This window comes from Mobula birostris, chromosome 1 (assembly GCF_030028105.1).
Source record: "Mobula birostris isolate sMobBir1 chromosome 1, sMobBir1.hap1, whole genome shotgun sequence".
In the NCBI taxonomy this organism is placed as follows: domain Eukaryota; kingdom Metazoa; phylum Chordata; class Chondrichthyes; order Myliobatiformes; family Myliobatidae; genus Mobula; species Mobula birostris.
The window spans coordinates 229,639,660-229,657,760 of NC_092370.1; the positions used below are offsets into that span (position 1 = coordinate 229,639,660).

Genomic DNA, 18,101 nt, shown 5'->3' on the forward strand with positions numbered 1-18,101 from the left:
ACAAGCAACACATTCTCTCAAATGGTGAGGGAATTTCCGTCTCTCACCTTATCTCCCTACCTGCCCATCACCTCCTTCTAGTGCCCCTCCCCCTTCCCTTTCTTCCACGGTCTTCTGTCCTCTCCTATCAGAATCCCCTTCTCCACACCTTTATCACTGTCACCGATCAACTTCCCAGCTCTTTACTTCACCCTGGCCTCTCTCCTGATGTCACCTATCACCTACTACCTCCTCCCCTCCCCAACCTTCTTACTCTGACTCCCCCATCCCCCCCACCTTCCTTTGAAGGGTCTCGGCCCGAAACGTCAACTGTTTGCTCTTTTCCATTGGTGCTGCCTGGCCTGCTGAGTTGCCCCAGCATTTTGTGCGTGCTGCTTCCAATTCTGATGCTCGTTACTTGGAGGACCAGGAGCCTTTTTAGCATGCAGACAAGTTAATGTAGACTATAGATCTTTAGAAATGATTACTTTTATTTGTCACATGTACATCAAAATATACAGTGAAATGTGTCAATGACCAACACAGATCGAGGGTTATACTGGGGGCTACCTTCAAGTGTTGTCACTCTTTCAATGTCAACATAGTCTGCCCACAACTTAGTAACCATAGCCCATATGTCTTTGGAATAGGGGGAAAACCGGAACAATCAGAGAAAACCCACATGGTCATGGGGAGAATGTACAGACCCCTTACAGACAGTGGTAGGGATCGAACCTTGATAGGTGATAGCGAGTGCTGCAAAGTGACTGCGCTATGTGCTATGGTATTGTGCAGCCCCATAAGCTATGGATTGGAATATTCAGACTTTGGTCTTGAGGAATAACTGGTATTTGAATGTGTCCTTCAACGCGGGAAAGCAGGCACTTCTGGCTTTACTTAATGTAGTCATTATCACCATTTTATCATATGTCTAACGCCGCCTGACCATTAAAATTCGGCATAGTTCAACTCAAGAAGGCAACATCTATCATCAAAGCCCTTCACCATTTGGGCCGTGCCTTCTTCTCACAGCTACCATTGGGCAGGAAGTCCCACACAAAGAGGGTCGGGAACAGCTACTTCCCGTCAACCATTCAGTTCTTGAACCAACCTGCACAACCCTAATCGTGAACTCAGTATAGCAACACTATGACCACTTCAAAAAATCTGCACTATAAAGGATATTTAATGTTATAATTGTGTCCTTTCTAGTACAATTTTGCGTAATTTAATTTATTGTCATATTGCGAATGTTGTGTCTCAGACACTCTGTGCCTGTGATGCTGCTACAAGTAAGTTTTCCGTTGAACCTGTGCATTCTGTACATGTACTTGTGCACGTGACAACAAGCTCTAACTTGACTTTGACTTTGACTGCAGGGAGTTTTCATCGACACATGGTTCATACATTCAGTTCTTTAACCAACCGGCACACCAATACCTCAGCGTAGCAACCCGATGACCAGTTTAACCACTTTGCACCAGAATGGACTTTTCATTTGTTCTCATTGCATTCTTTCTTGTTTAATTTCTCTTTCATTTGTATAATTAAACAGAAATCTGTGTATAATCACTTGTATAATTTATGTTTTGTTTATAGTTTCTTGTGAACGTTGTGTCTCTGATGCCGCTGTAAGTAAGTTTTCATTGCACCTGTGCATGTGACAATAAACTCGACTTTGAATTCATACATCAATTGCAGAGCAAGCTCGATGGGCCAAATGGCCTAATTCTGCTCCTATGTCTTTTAGTCTCATGAATGGTATTTTATTGAATTTGTTTTTTATTTAGAGATACAGCACTGTAACAGGCTCTTCTGGCCCAATGAGCTCATGGCGCCCAATATCACCAATTAACCTACTAACTCGTACGTCTTTGGAATGTGGCAGGAAACCAGAGTGCCTGCAGGAAACCTACGCGGTCATGGGGAGAACGTACGGACAGCAGTGGGAATTGAACCCAGGTCTCTGGCGCTGTAACAGTACTGAGCTAATCACGATGCTATCCCACAGGCCCAGTTGAAGCCCACCTGAAGGGTCACATTGTTCCTGTTCCTGGTGAAGTGGACCAGATGATAGTTCCCATTGTTTACCATGTCGCTGGATTTACAAGGAATTTACAGCAGGGAAACTAGTCCATTGAAGACGACAGTTCCATGTTGGTATGAGTACCCAACACAAGCCAGTCCATTCAACACTACAGTTCTACGTTGGTATGAGTACCCTACACAAATCTGTCCATCCAACACTACAGTTCTATATTGGTGTGAGTATGCTACACAAATTGGTCCATCCAACACTACAGTTCTATATTGGTATGAGTATGCTACACAAATTGGTCCATTCAACACTACAGTTCCATGTTGATATGAGTATGCTACACAAATCTGTCCATCCAACACTACAGTTCTATATTGGTATGAGTATGCTACACAAATTGGTCCATTCAACACTACAGTTCTATATTGGTATGAGTATTCTACACAAATTGGTCCATCCAACACTACAGTTCTATATTGGTATGAGTATGCTACACAAATTGGTCCATTCAACACTACAGTTCTATATTGGTATGAGTATTCTACACAAATTGGTCCATCCAACACTATAGTTCTATATTGGTATGAGTATGCTACACAAATCTGTCCATCCAACACTACAGTTCTATATTGGTATGAGTATTCTACACAAATCTGTCCATTCAAAACCACAGTTCTATATGGGTACGAGTACTCGACACAAGTCTTCTCAAACCCAGACTCCATTTTATCCCATCTTTCTTTCTCCCTCATGTTTCCCTTACTAGCCCTTAACTGTATCTCAGCTGTTCCTCGCAATAGTTTTCCAGGGAGAGAGGGAGTGAGAGGTCCATTTCCCAGCCATCGGGTCCGACAAACGGGGACTTGGTACTCCTGTTGCATCACTATTGCATGACAGTTTCAAAAGTGTCCACTCTTTGAGGAGTGGAGGGACGGGACAAGGCAAACACCACTCACCTGAAGGATAGAATTCATTGACAGCCCAGTTGTCCACCTGAAGGGTCGCGTTGCCCCCGTTCCTGGTGAAGCGGACCAGATGATAGTTCCCATCGTTCACCACGTTGCTGGATTCCGTGATGACAATATCTTCTGTTCCCACATTAAAGACGACACTGATCTTGCCTTGTTCCTGAGAAAAAATAAAGATAGGAAGTACTTCATTAGCCTGGCAGGTCACAGCTTCTGTGTGGAATTCACCGGTGGTCACCTGCATGCTGGTGGTGGGGTTCTTATCCAGGGAACAGGTGATACTGCTGTAATGCCTGAATGAAAAGAAATTATGGTTCAGGTGTGAAAGCAGAGACCAGGATGGGAGGGAACTGAACTTCAGTCATTTGGCCATTGGTGGGATCTCACTGTGCAGAAACCAGGGTGTCCACCTCCTGCATTAGATTCATACAGCACAGAAAGTGGCCCTTCAGCCAATGAAGTGATGGAAACCATTAACATCATGTACTCCTTACATTCCCAACAAATTGCCCCAAATTGGGGCCATCCATTGTGGCCAATCAACCTACTGGCACAAACAGGCTCTGGGATGTGGGAGGAAAACAGAGCTTCAAAGGGGGAACCCCACAATGTCGCAGGCAGAACTGGCAAATTCCACACACGGACAACACCAAGGTCAGGATGTCACAATTCTGATACCGATCCTACATGTCTATTAATAACTGAAAGCAGTTAAAAAAACAAAGTAAAAGAGAGACACAATTCTCTCAATGCTTCATTCCCTCTAGCCTTTGCCAGCAGGAGAAATTAATCCAGGATAATCCTGGAAGTTCGGCCAGGCGGGAGACGGGAAGCAGAACTTATCCCCCTGGGAAATAGCTCTGACAGTCAAGTGGAACCTCCGTGGAAGATTCCCCTAGAGGTGGACACCAGAACTGAGAAGACTGAGAGGAATGGATTAATTGCAAGTGCCAAGGAGTTCTGACATCTTTGTAATCGCAGGCGGAAGTCTAAGGAGAGATAAGCAAAGCACTTAGACCCTTATTGATTTGAAAAATATGAAGGCTATACAGTGCAAGAGCTAATTCAGGAGAATGAATCGTCTAGTGCAGCACTTCAGTGGACAGAGCAAAGCAAATCAATTTGGCTCAGACCATTACCATACTCATAATATTCCTTTTGTTCAATAATTAGTGTCTCCTCTGTAACAAATCAGTTCTTTGTTTGAAGCAATAAAATTTGAAGTGAGTCTATCGACTGGAACAAATGTTTTCTTAAAATAATCTGTAACTTCTTTGAGGACATCCTGAACCACTTCACGGACTTTATTTTATTTATTTAGAGATGTGGCACAGGAAGAGGCCCTTCCGGCCCAGTGAGCCCATGACCAACTAACCCACTAACCCATACGTCTTGAGCGTGTGGGAGGAAACTGGAGTACCCCGGGAAAGCAGCGTGGTCATGGGGAGAATGTACTAACTCCTTACAGGCAGCGGTGGAAATTGAACCTGGGTCACTGGCGATGTGATAGCGTCACGCTGCTGCGTCTGTAACTCAGTCAGCCTGGGGCGTGTGGCAGGGGTAGGAAGATGGAAGTGAGGGAGGAGCAGTTTGAAGATCAGGATTCCCTGGGGTATATTTATAAAGATGAAGTTTAACATTGTTTGTCACATGTACAATCAGTGAAATACGTTGTCTATACTAAGGATATTCTGGGGGCAACCCGTAAATGTTGTCATGCTTCTGATGCCAACATAACATGCACACAACTTACTAACAGTAACTTTACATCTTTGAAATGTGGAAGGAAATCAGAGCATTTGGAGGAAACCCATGTGTTCACAGGAAGAACGTACAAACTTCTTACAGACAGCCCCAATCTAATAATGCTAACCGTGACACTACAGGCCACCAAAGAGCTTTCAAAATGCCTCTTTGTTTAACTGCAGTTTCTCCTCAAATTCACCTTAAATATTTCACCTTTCACCTTAAATCTATTCCCTTTAGTTCTTGTTTCACCCAACCTGAGGGGAGAAAGCCAGCATACACTCACTCTACCCATACCCCTCATCATTTTGCAAACCTCTATAAGATCTCCACTCATTCTCCTGTGGATTTGGGAATAAAGTCTTAACCTTTTCAACCTTTCCTTATATCTCAGGACCTCAAGTCCTGGCAACATTCTTGTAAATTTATTCTGGACTCTTTCAAGCTCATTGATACTGTATCTTTCCTGTAGGTAGCTGACCAGAGCTGTATACAATACTCTTTAAATTTGCTGTCACCAGTGCCTGGTGCTGTAATATTGATGTGACTCGGACACCGCTGTAGATTGAACAACCACATTTATTCACCAGGCTTCCATTTTTTACTTCTCTATGTCTTGACGTCATACACACTCTGACGCTACGAATACTCACACAATACATTACATCCCCCTTCTCAAGATTTTTTTTCTTTTACAACACTGTGAATTACCAAAACAATGCCTCTAGGTGTGCCCTTCTTACAGAGCAACAACCATGACGTGTGACTGCCTCAAACTGTGTGAGACTGTATGTATGTCTAGTCTCTGTATCTAGCTGGAAGCTTGCCTTGTCTCCCAGACCGTGTGTGATACAACTGTGACTGTGCTTGTCCTTCATCAATGTCAGTCTCTCGAGTGACCTCTGTGTCTTTGCGGTCTGCATCACTCTTGGTGTCGTTTTTTTCCATGTCTGTATCTGTGGAAATGTCCTGTGGATCTGTACGTGGAAACTCCCTCTCGACTGTCTTCAGCAGATGCTTCCTGTTCCTCCTGTAGACTCTTCCATCCAGCGTGCGAACTATGAAGGATCTTGGTTGCTGATGTCTGTTCACAACCACAGCTGGTTGCCAAATGTCTCCTCTCTGTATTCTGACATTTTCACCTGTATGCAGATCTGGCAACTGTCTTGTATGTCTGTCACAGTAGCTCTTTTGCTTTATTTGCTTGTACTTTTGCTTGTCATGTACTTGAGCATTACCTTCAGGAGTCAGTAGAGTTGTGGATGTTGGCAGTTTGGACTTCAGACGATGTCCCATCAACAGCTGTGCAGGACAGAACCCCACACCGTCAATCGGTGTGTTGCGATATTCAAGCAGAGCAATGTAAGGGTCACCGTTGCTGCTTTGTGCCTTCTTGAGCATGTTCTTGACAGTTTGTACAATTCTCTCTGCTTGTCCAGTAGACTGAGTGTGCCCTGGACTGAGTAACATGTTGAAATTCCCAGCTTTCTGAGAACCCTCTGAACTCACCATTGGTATATTGTGGACCATTGTCACTAACGACAATATCTGGAATACCATGTCTTGTGAATGTTGACTTCATTGCGGTAATGACAACTCGACTGGACGTGTCACTTAACTTGGTGATCTCCGGATATTTTGAATAGTAGTCCACACAAAGCAGATATTCTGCACCATTGTAGTGAAAGAGATCTGTGCCAATCTTCTCCCATGGTCTTCCTGGTAGTGGGTGGGGAAGCAGAGGCTCTCTTGGATTGCTGTTTTTGTTTTCATTACAGACAGCACACTAAGATACAATGTCCTCTATCAGAGTTGACATGCCTGGCCCTTAGAGAATGTCCCTTGCAAAACTCACAACACGCTGGAGGAACTCAGCAGGTCGGGCAGCATCCGTGGAAAAGTTCGGTCAACGTTTCAGGCTGGAACCCTTCGTCAGGATGAAGGGTTCCGGCCCAAAACGTCGACTGATCTTTTCCACGGATGCTGCCTGACCTGCTGAGTTCCTCCAGTGTGTTGTGGGTGTTGCTTTGACCCCAGCATCTGCAGATTATTTTGTGCTAGAGAATGTCCCTTGCTCTCTCTTTGCATTTCACTATCCCCAGGTGTGACTCATGAATCCCTTGAGCATTTCCTGTCTCATTTGGTTTGGTACGATGAGTTTTGCCGTTTTGAACATTAGTCCTGATGCATAGCTGATTTCCTCTTTAAATGTCCAGTATTTCTGCATTTCCTTTGGAACACCTTTTCTTTCTGTTGGCCATCCATTCATTGTAATGTCTCTTAGCATTTGCATTTCAGGATCATTTGCAGTCACTTGCTGAACATGTTCAACTTCTCAGAGATGGGTAGCTGAGGTTTAACCCAGTTGACCTCCAGCTCTCTTCCTTTTGCTCTTTGAGGTAAGCACGGCTCAAAGCATCAGCGATGTGCAGTTCTTTTCCTGGCTTATAGGTGACTGTGAGAGTGCACCTCTGTAGCCTGAGAAGCATCTTTTGCAGCCTCATAGGAGCTTGGTGGAGTGGCTTTTTGAAGATGCTCTCAAGTGGTTTGAGATCACTCTCAACCTGGATTTCTTTGCCATATACATATTGGTGGAACTTCTCACACCCATAAGCTATGGCGAATAATTCCTTCTCGATTTGAGCATATTGGCGTTGACAGTCCATAAGTGCTCGTGATCCATACACCACAGGCCTTCAATCATTTGTGCCACGGATCTCTGGAATACCTCTGATGCAGAAGAAATTCCAAAGGGTAGACGCAGGAAATGATATCTCCCTATGGGCGTGTTGAAAGTGCATAATTTGGAACTTTCTTCATCCAGCTTGTCAGAAACCTTGATTTGCGTCTAATACCAAAAAGTATTTCACATTAGGCAGGCGGGAGACAACCTCTTCAACCGTGAGCAGTGGATAGTGCTCTCTTTTAACGTGCTTGGTTGAGATCTTGTAGATCCATGCAAATCCTCGTCTTTTTTTCTGTGACCACTGTCACCATACTATTCACCCAGTCGCTTGGTTCTATTTGTCTTGTTATGACTCCCAGCTGTTCCATTCTGTGTAGCTCCTCTACTACTTGATCCTTGAGAGCTACTGGAATCTTTCTCAGTGCATGCATGACTGGTGCAATAGTTGGATCAATCTGGATATGTTGTTTCCCTGGTAAACATCCTAATCCAGAAAACAAGTCATCAAAGTCTTTGAGAATGTCATTTTCTTTTTCAACACCATAGATTCGCTTCACTAGACCTAGCTTTGTGCATGTTGCTTTGCCCAGTATGGCTGGAACATGTTGCTGTACTATTTTAAACTTGATCTTGTATTTTTGACCTTTGTACACACAGGTGAGTGCTTTTTTGCCCAGTGGCGCCGTCTCGTGGCCGAAATATGCAACAAGCTTGCAGGTGGATTTTCTCAGTCTTCCTCTGATGTCCAGTGAGTTGAATGTTTCTGCTGACATTACATTGCACTTTGCCCCAGTGTCAAGCTTAAATGTCACATTCCTCCTATTTATTATCAGATCTTGAGTCCAATCATCTTCATCCTCCATCTTTGCATTGTCAATATTCTTGATGCAGACCTCCTGTTCCACTTTAACTGTGCCAATGAACATGTCACTATTGCCCTCACTCTGTTCCACAGCATGATTTTCCTTGCGTGCTCCTTCGATTTGCACATTTTTGCAAAGTGATTTCTTTATATAAACCATATAACAATTATGGCACGGAAATAGGCCATCTCGGCCCTTCCTGTCTGTGCCGAACTCTTACTTTCACCTAGTCCCACCGACCTGCACTCAGTCCATAAACCTCCATTCCTTTCCTGTCAATATAGCTGTCCAATTTAACTTTAAACAACAACATAGAACCTGCCTCAACCACTTCTGCTGAAAGCTCGTTCCACACAGCCACCACTCTCCGAGTAAAGAAGTTCCCCCTCATGTTACCCCTAAACTTTTGTCCTTTAACTCTCAACTCATGTCCTCTTGTTTGAATCTCCCCTACTCTCAATGGAAAAAGCCTATCCACGTCAACTCTATCAATCCCTCTCATAATTTTAAATACCTCTATCAAGTCTCCCCTCAACCTTCTACGTTCCAAAGAATAAAGACCCAACTTGTTCAACCTTTCTCTGTAACTCAGGTGATGAAACCCAGGTAACATTCTAGTAAACCTTTTCTGTACTCCCTCTATTTTGTTGACATCTTTCCTATAATTCAGTGACCAAAACTATACACAATACTCCAAATTTGGCCTTACCAATGCCTTGTACAATTTCAACATTACATCCCAACTCCTATACTCAATGCTCTGATTTATGAAGGCCAGCATACCAAAAGCTTTCTTCACCACCCTATCCACATGAGATTCCACCTTCAGGGAATTATGCACCACTATTCCTAGATCCCTCTGTTCTACTGCATTCTTCAATGCCCTACCATTTACCATGTATGTCCTATTTTGATTAGTCCTACCAAAATGTAGCACCTCACATTTATCAGCATTAAACTCCATCTGCCATCTTTCAGCCCACTCTTCTAACTGGCCTAAATCTCTTTGCAAGCTTTGAAAACCTACTTCATTATCCACAACTCCACCTATCTTAGTATCATCTGCATACTTACTCATCCAATTTACAACCTATCATCCAGATCATTAATGTATATGACAAATAACATTAGACCCAGTATAGATCCCTGAGGAACACCACTACTCACCGGCCTCAAATCTGACAAACAGTTATCCACCACCACTCTCTGGCGTCTCCCATCCAGCCAGTGCTGAATCTATTTTACTACTTTAATATTAATACCTAACGATTGAACCTTCCTAACCAACCTTCTGTGTGGGACCTTGTCAAAGGCCTTACTGAAGTTCATATAGTCAACATCCACCGCTTTACCCTCATCAACTTTCCTAGTAACCTCTTCAAAAAATTCAATAAGATTTCTCAAACATGACCTTCCACGCACAAATCCATGTTGACTGTTCCTAATCAGACCCTGTCTATCCAGATAATTATATATACCATCCCTAAGAATAATTTCCATCAATTTACCCACCACTGACATTAAACTTACAGGCTGATAATTGCTAGGTTTACTCTTAGAACCCTTTTTAAACAATGGAACAACATGAGCAATATGCCAGTCCTCCGGCACCATGCACATTTCTAATGACATTTGAAATATTTCTGTCAGAGCTGCTGCTATTTCCACACTAACTTCCCTCAAGGTCCTAGGGAATATCCCGTCAGGACCAGGAGATTTATCCACCTTTATATTCCTTAAAAGCTCCAGTACCTCCTCTTCTTTAATCATCATAGTTTCCATAACTTCCCTACCTGTTTCCCTTACCTTACACAATTCAATATCCTTCTCCTTAGTGAATACCGAAGAAAAGAAATTGTTCAGAATCTCCCTCATCTCTTTTGGCTCCACACATAGCTATCCACTCTGATTCTCTAAGGGACCAATTTTATCCCTCACTATCCTTTTGCTATTAATATAATGGTAGACACCTTTGGGATTTATTTTCACCTTACTTGCCAAAGCAACCTCATATCTTCTTTTAGCATTTCTAATTTCTTACTTTAGAGTCTTTTTACATTCTTTATATTCCTCGAGCACCTCATATTCTCCATGCTGCCTATATTTATAGAACATAGAATAGTACAGCACAGTACAGGCCCTTCGGCCCACAATGTTGTGCCGACCCTCAAACCCTGCCTCCCATATAACCCCCCAACTTAAATTCCTTCATATACCTGTCTAGTAGTCTCTTAAACTTCACTAGTGTATCTGCCTCCACCACTGACTCAGGCAGTGCATTCCACGCACCAACCACTCTCTGAGTGAAAAACCTTCCTCTAATATCCCACTTGAACTTCCCATCCCTTACCTTAAAGCCATGTCCTCTTGTATTGAGCAGTGGTGCCCTGGGGAAGAGGCGCTGGCTATCCACTCTATCTATTCCTCTTAATATCTTGTATACCTCTATCATGTCTCCCCTCATCCTCCTCTTCTCCAAAGAGTAAAGCCCTAGCTCCCTTAATCTCTGATCATAATGCACACTCTCTAAACCAGGTAGCATCGTCGTAAATCTCCTCTGTACCCTTTCCAATGCTTCCACATCCTTCCTATAGTGAGGCGACCAGAACTGGACACAGTACTCCAAGTGTGGCCTAACCAGAGTTTTATAGAGCTGCATCATTACATCGCGACCCTTAAACTCTATCCCTCGACTTATGAAAGCTAACACCCCATAAGCTTTCTTAACTACCCTATCCACCTGTGAGGCAACTTTCAGGGATCTGTGGACATATACCCCCAGATCCCTCTGCTCCTCCACACTACCAAGTATCCTGCCATTTACTTTGTACTCTGCCTTGGAGTTTGTCCTTCCAAAGTGTACCACCTCACACTTCTCCGGGTTGAACTCCATCTGCCACTTCTCAGCCCACTTCTGCATCCTATCAATGTCTCTCTGTAATCTTCGACAATCCTCTACACTACCTACAACACCACCAACCTTTGTGTCGTCTGCAAACTTGCCAACCCAGCCTTCTACCCCCACATCCAGGTCATTAATAAAAATCATGAAAAGTAGAGGTCCCAGAGCAGATCCTTGTGGGACACCACTAGTCACAATCCTCCAATCTGAATGTACTCCCTCCACCACCACCCTCTGCCTTCTGCAGGCAAGCCAATTCTGAATCCACCTGGCCAAACTTCCCTGGATCCCATGTCTTCTGACTTTCTGAATAAGCCTACCGTGTGGCACCTTGTCAAATGCCTTACTAAAATCCATATAGATCACATCCACTGCACTACCCTCATCTATATGCCTGGTCACCTCCTCAAAGAACTCTATCAGGCTTGTTAGACACGATCTGCTCTTTACAAAGCCACCCTGACTGTCCCTGATCCGACCATGATTCTCTAAATGCTAATACATCCTATGATTTATTTACATTTATTGTTGATAGCTCTCTTTTTATGAACCAAGTTTCCAATATCACTTGAAAGCCACGGCTCTCTCAAACTTTTAACCTTTCCTTTCAACCAAGCAGGAACATAAAGATTCTGTACTCTCAAAATTTCACCTTTAAATGACCTCCATTTCTCTATTACATTCTTCCCATAAAACAAATTGTCCCAATCCACTCCTTCTAAATCCTTTCGCACCTCCTCAAAGTTAGCCTTTCTCCAATCAAAAATCTCAGCCCTGAGTCCAGACCTATCCTTCTCCATAACTATATTGAAACTAATAGCATTGTGATCACTGGACCCGAAGTGCTCCCCAACACAAACCTCCGTCACCTGAACTATCTCATTCCCCAACAGGAGATCCAACACTGCCCCTTCTCTAGCTGGTACCTCTATGTATTGCTTCAAAACACTATCCTGCACACATTTTACAGACTCCAAACCATCCAGTCCTTTTACAGTATGGGCTTCCCAGTCTATGTGTGGAAAATTAAAATCTCCCACAATCACAACCTTGTGCTTACTGCAGATATCTGCTATCTCCTTACAAATTTGCTCCTCCAATTCTCGCTCCCCATTTGGTGGTCTACAATACACCCTCATAAGAGTTACTACACCTTTCACATTCCTCAATTCCACCCAAATACCTCCCTAGACGAGCTCTCTAATCTATCCTGCCAGAGCACCGCTATAATATTTTCTCTGACAAGCAATGCAACACCTCCTCCTCTTGTCCCTCCGATTCTATCACACCTGAAGCAATTAAACCCAGGAATATTTAGTTGCCAATCACACCCCTCCTGTAACCATGTTTCACTAATAGTTACCACATCATACTTCCAGGTATCAATCCATGCTTTAAGCTCCTCCATCTTTCTTGTAATGCTCCTAGCATTAAAATAAATGCATTTAAGAAATTTTCCACTTCTTACTCTCTGTTTATCACTAATGGTGCAAACAACTTTACTATTTTCTTTTTCTTCCTTCTTCCCTACATCTGTTCCTACACTCTGGTTCCCCTCCCCCCTTGTATCTAGTTTAAATCCACCGGAACCTCTCTAGCAAACCTACCTGCAAGAATATTTGTCCCCTCCAGTTCAGATGTAGACCATCCCGCCAGAACAGGTCCCTCCTTCCCTGGAAAACTGCCCAATTATCTATAAATCTGAAGCCCTCCCTCCTGCACCAGGTCTTCAGCCACGTGTTGATCTGCGCTATCTTACTATTTCTAAAGCCGCCTGCACGTGGCACTGGTAGCAATCCTGAGATTGCTATCCTGGAGGACCTTTTCTGGCATAACTTGCATGTCTGACCATTGCTGGACATATTCTGTATCCATGTTTATAACCACATCTGTTGCAGTTAACTTCCTTCTGATCATCCTGTGGAGCTGGCTTTGTTCTACTCTTGTCAGTTTTACAGTCTTTTATTTTGTGCACTTCAATCTCTTCATTGAGCACTTTAACCTGACTTGACGTGATCTCACTGGCACGGCAAACATCAATTGCCTTTTCTAATGTAAGATCCGCCTCTCTCAATAGCCTGCCTCTCACTTGATCATCCTGTATGCCGCATACAATCGTGTCACGTATTAAAGAGTCATGCAGTTGTCCAAACTCACAGTCTTTTGCCTTGTTCTTCAAATCTGTTACGTAGGCGTCTATGGTCTCCATTGGTCCTTGAGTCCTCGTGAAAACCTGTGTCGGATGTACGGTAGGTTTTTTCTCGGTTCGCAGTAATCTTGAAACTTTTTCTTCAACACTTCAATTTTATCTTGCTCATCATCTTGGAAGACAAACTTGCTGCAAACCTTTATTGCCTCTTCTCCCGCCACATGCAGAAACGTAGCACGTTGCACTTTCTCCGTCTTTTCGGCTACGTTGCTAGCGGTGCAAAACAGCTCAAACTTCTAGATCCATATTTTCCATTTCTCAGCAAGATGACCTTGTCGGCTTAAACTTGACTGTGGCTGTAACTGTGACATCTTTTACCTGTCTTCTCTTCCTTTTTTTTCGCGATTTCTTCTGACACCGTTTAATATTGATGTGACTTGGATACCACTGCAGATTGAACAACCACGTTTATTCACCAGACTTCCATTTTTTATTTCTCTACGTCCTGACGTCATACGCACTCTGACGCTACAAATACTCACACCATACATTACAGGTGCTACTTGCACCTTTGCTGCACTGTGGCCTGTCTGGAGATTTCATCAGCAGATTTTAAGACATTTCAAGAGGGTAGGAACTGAACAAGTTAAAAATTTTTTTTCGCATTGCTGCTATCTCACAGTGAGCCAAGTTCAATCCTCAATTCATATTCTTTGATAATCTCTTGGTTCTACTCTGAAGCACACAGTCCGACACGTAGGCTTTGCCTCTCTCCCGAGGGTAATCTCTTCCTGCTCCTCCTTATCTTTGTTCTCTCAGTTGCAACATGCTTTGGCTTCTCAAGTTCCAGTGCCAACTTGGCCTGTGTGTGAGACAGCAGCTCAAAAGTCACAATAAGCTACAAAGCCTCAGGAGGAGTACTTCCCCGTTTTTATGTATCGTGGAAAAGAATAGATGTTTGTGACCCTGGGGATGGACATTAACTCTTTGCCAAATGTGACCTGCTCTGCTTTGATGAAATATTGCTGGCAACAGAAAGGTATGAAATGGAAAAAAAATATTAGAAGGAGCTACAGATGCTGGAAATCTGAAATAAAAACAGGAAAATGCTGGAAACACTCAACAAGTCAGGCAGAATTGGTGGCAAGAGAAACAGTTAAGGTTTCAACTCCAAGGCTCTTTTGTTGAAAGTGTAAAGTGAAGATGGGAAGCATACTGTCCTGCTGAAGGGTCTCAGAATTGAAACCTAAGCTGTTTCTCCTTCTGCAGATGCTGCCTGACCTGCAAAATTTTTCCAACATTTTTCTGTATTTATTTCAGACTTTCAGGGTCTGCCACTTCTTCCATTTTGCTTCTCATGGAAAATATATCCACTCACTTTGGACTCTAAGTATAGTGTATTGACCCCTTCAGTTAGCCTGGGGACATGTCCTCTACAGCCCAAGATACAGAAAAAAGGAGCTGTGTGTCTCACATCAAAATGACTTCCATCCCTCTTACGCTCCAACACCACCTCAGCGAAGCACCTGAAAGTGCTCCAACTCAATTGTTTGAAGAATAGTTAAGAATAGCTAATAGTTCTCTGTGGTTAAGAAGGCATACGGTGAATTGGCCTTCATCAATCATGGGATTGAGTTTAAGAGCCGAGAGGTAATGTTGCAGCTATATAGGACCCTGGTCAGGCCCCACTTGGAGTACTGTGCTCAATTCTGGCCACCTCACTACAGGAAGAATGTGGAAACCATAGAAAAGGTGCAGAGGAGATGTACAAGGATGTTGCCTGGATTGGGGAGCATGCTTTATGAGAATAGGTTGAGTGAACTCGGCCTTTTCTCCTTGGAGTGACAGAGGATGAGAGGTGACCTGATAGAGGTGTACAAGATAATGAGAGGCCTTGATCGTGTGGATAGTCAGAGATTTTTTCCCAGGTCTGAAATGGCTAGCGTGAGAGGGCATAGTTTTAAGGTGCTTGGAACTAGGTACAGAGGAGATGTCAAGGATAAGTTTTTTTATGGAGAGGGTGGTGAGTGCATGGAATGGGCTGCCGGCGATGGCGGTGGAGGCGGAAACAATAGGGTCTTTTAAGAGACTCCTGGATGGATACATGGAGCTTAAAAAAATAGAGGGCTATGGGTAAAGCCCAGGTAGTTCTAAGGTCAGGACATGTTTAGCACAGCTTTGTGGGCTGAAGGGCTTGTATTGTGGTGTAGGTTTTTTATGTTTCTATGTTAATAGAGGAAGAACAGCAAGAGCCCAAAGGAAACCTGTCTCATCTTTCTCTGGAGTTGATAGTCATGGCTGATAAGATGGACTCTTGATCTCACAGCCTACCTTGTTATGATCTTGCACCTTATTGTTTACTTTCTTTGCACTTTCTATGCAGCATTTACACTTTATTCGGCATTGTTACTGTTTTATCTTGTTCTACCTGAATATACTGTGTAGACTTGATCTGTTTGAATAGTATATAAGTCAAGCTCTTCACTGTATCTTTGTAGATGTGACAATAATAAACCAATTGAATTGAATTGACTTTATTACTTACATCCTTCATTTACATTATGTCTCCATCTAAATGTGCAATTTATAGTAATTTACTATAATTAGTATGTACAACAGGAGCCTCAATGTAACATAGAAATACAGTTGTGTCAGCACGAATTAATCAGTCTGATGGCCTGGTGGAAGAAGCTGTCCCAGAGCCTGTTGGTCCTGACATTTATGCTGCAGTACCATTTCCCGGATGGTAGCAGCTGGAACAGTTTGAGGTTGGGGTGACTTGGGTCCCCAATGATCCTTCGGGTCCTTTTTACACACCTGTCTCTGTAATTGTCCTGAATAGTGGGAAGTTCACATCTACAGATGCACTGGGCTGTCTGCACCACTCTCTGCAGAGTCCTGCGATTGAGGGAAGTACAGTTCCCATACCAGGCAGTGATGCAGCCGGTCAGGATGCTCTCAATTGTGCCCCTGTAGAAAATTCTTACGATCTAGGGGCCCATACCAAACGTCTTCAATCGTTTGAGGTGAAAGAGGCACTGCTATACTTTTTTCACCACACAGCCAGTATGTACAGACCACGTGAGGTCCTTGGTGATGTGTATGCTGAGGAACTTAAAGCTGCTCACCCTCTCAACCTCAGATCCATTGAGGTCTATAAGGGTTAGCCTGTCTCCATTCCTCCTGTAATCCACAACCAGCTCCTTTGTTTTTGCAACATTGAGGGAGAGGTTGTTTGAGTTCTTCTCTGTAGGCTGCCTCAATAACATTACCAATATCAATAATGAATCGATACCAAGACCAATACCAATACCAGTCTGTAGGGATGACATGAAGGTATGCATCTCAGCACCTATGACATTAATGAACTGATTGCTGATTACTAACACAATTTATACTGAATTCTAAATGGAGAAACAATCTCTAAATCTGTTAGTATCTTGATAAATGTTACTTGAAGATAGTTTTGACAGAAATTTTATTTTAATTCTTAAGTGATTAACGATTCCTGGGATTCAATTATCTGCATTGCCAAGGGTTGGGTGTCTGATACAATCTTTGCTCTGAATAAATAAGGATGTTCTGGTACTCTTACCCGTCCACAGATGCCACAGGGGAATATGGGAAAATCCAGGACAAAAAAAAAGCATCCTTTTAAAATGAGAGCTTCGGAGTGGCCAGGGACAAATTCTTCACATGAATAGTTGAGGCAATTGCAAACTTCCTTTGTCAAGTTGATGGTATGATTGAATGAGAGATAACAAAACTGGGATATTTGACTTTGTAGTCATGGGAAGGGACATTGCTAGACCAATGGATGGTAACACCAATGGGCAAGAACAGAAAAGCCAGCAGATAGTTGTGGATATAGCCCAGCCCATCACTGGAAAAGCCCTCTCCACCGTTGAGTACATCCACAAGGAGCAATGCCATCAAGAAAGCAGCATCCATCATCAAGTACCTCCACCCCCCAGGCCATGTTCCCCTCTCACTACCACCATTGCGGAAGAGGTACAGGAGCCTTAGGTTCCAAAGCACCAGTTTCAGAAACAATATTACCCTTTAACCATCACTCCTGAACCAGAGTGGATAACTTCACTCACTTCAACACCAAACTGATTCAACAACCTATGGATTCACTTTCAAGGACCCTACAACTCATACTCTCAGTATGAATGTATATATATATTTATTGATTAATTGATTTTTTTTTGCATTTGCACAGATTGGTTTCTTTTACACATTGGTTGTATGTCAGTCTTTGTGTGTAGTTTTTCATCGATTCTGTTGTATTTCTGTGTTCCACTGTGAATGCCCGCAAGAAAATGAATCTCTGTGTAGTATGTGGTGACGTACTTATTTTGATAATAAATTTACTTTGACCTTTCAAGTACAGGAGGTTTGGGAAAATAAAACAATTAAAAGAACCCAGTGGTGCAGAGGCTAGGGAAACTGATCACAAGCATCATTCTCAGGTTGACTTCAGAGATTCACAGATTACCGTTTGTTTCTCTCCATTGCTGCTGCCTGACCTGCTGAGTTCCTGCAGTATTTTGCGTGTGTGCTTAGGGAGAGATCTCATGCAAAGAAGCCCCAAGACCAACACTCAATGTTTTAGGAACAGCTTGTTCCCCTTTGCCATCTGATTTATGCACAGCCCATGAAACCACAAAACTAAACAACAGGAATTCTGCAGATGCTGGAAATTCAAGCAACACACATCAAAGTTGCTGGTGAACGCAGCAGGCCAGGCAGTATCTATAGGAAGAG

At 43.2% G+C, this 18,101-nt stretch overlaps 1 protein-coding gene across 8 annotated transcripts in view; it reads right to left on the reverse strand.

Annotated features, from left to right (window-relative positions):
* The window catches only part of nrxn3a (neurexin 3a), a 2,269,325-nt gene that overhangs the window by 227,690 nt on the left and 2,023,534 nt on the right, over positions 1–18,101 (reverse strand). For all 8 annotated transcript variants that reach the window (XM_072273216.1, XM_072273232.1, XM_072273229.1 and 5 more), the window contains one exon: positions 2,974–3,145. In XM_072273216.1, coding sequence (XP_072129317.1) covers positions 2,974–3,145 — 172 coding nt within the window. The remainder of the gene's footprint in view (positions 1–2,973; positions 3,146–18,101) is intronic.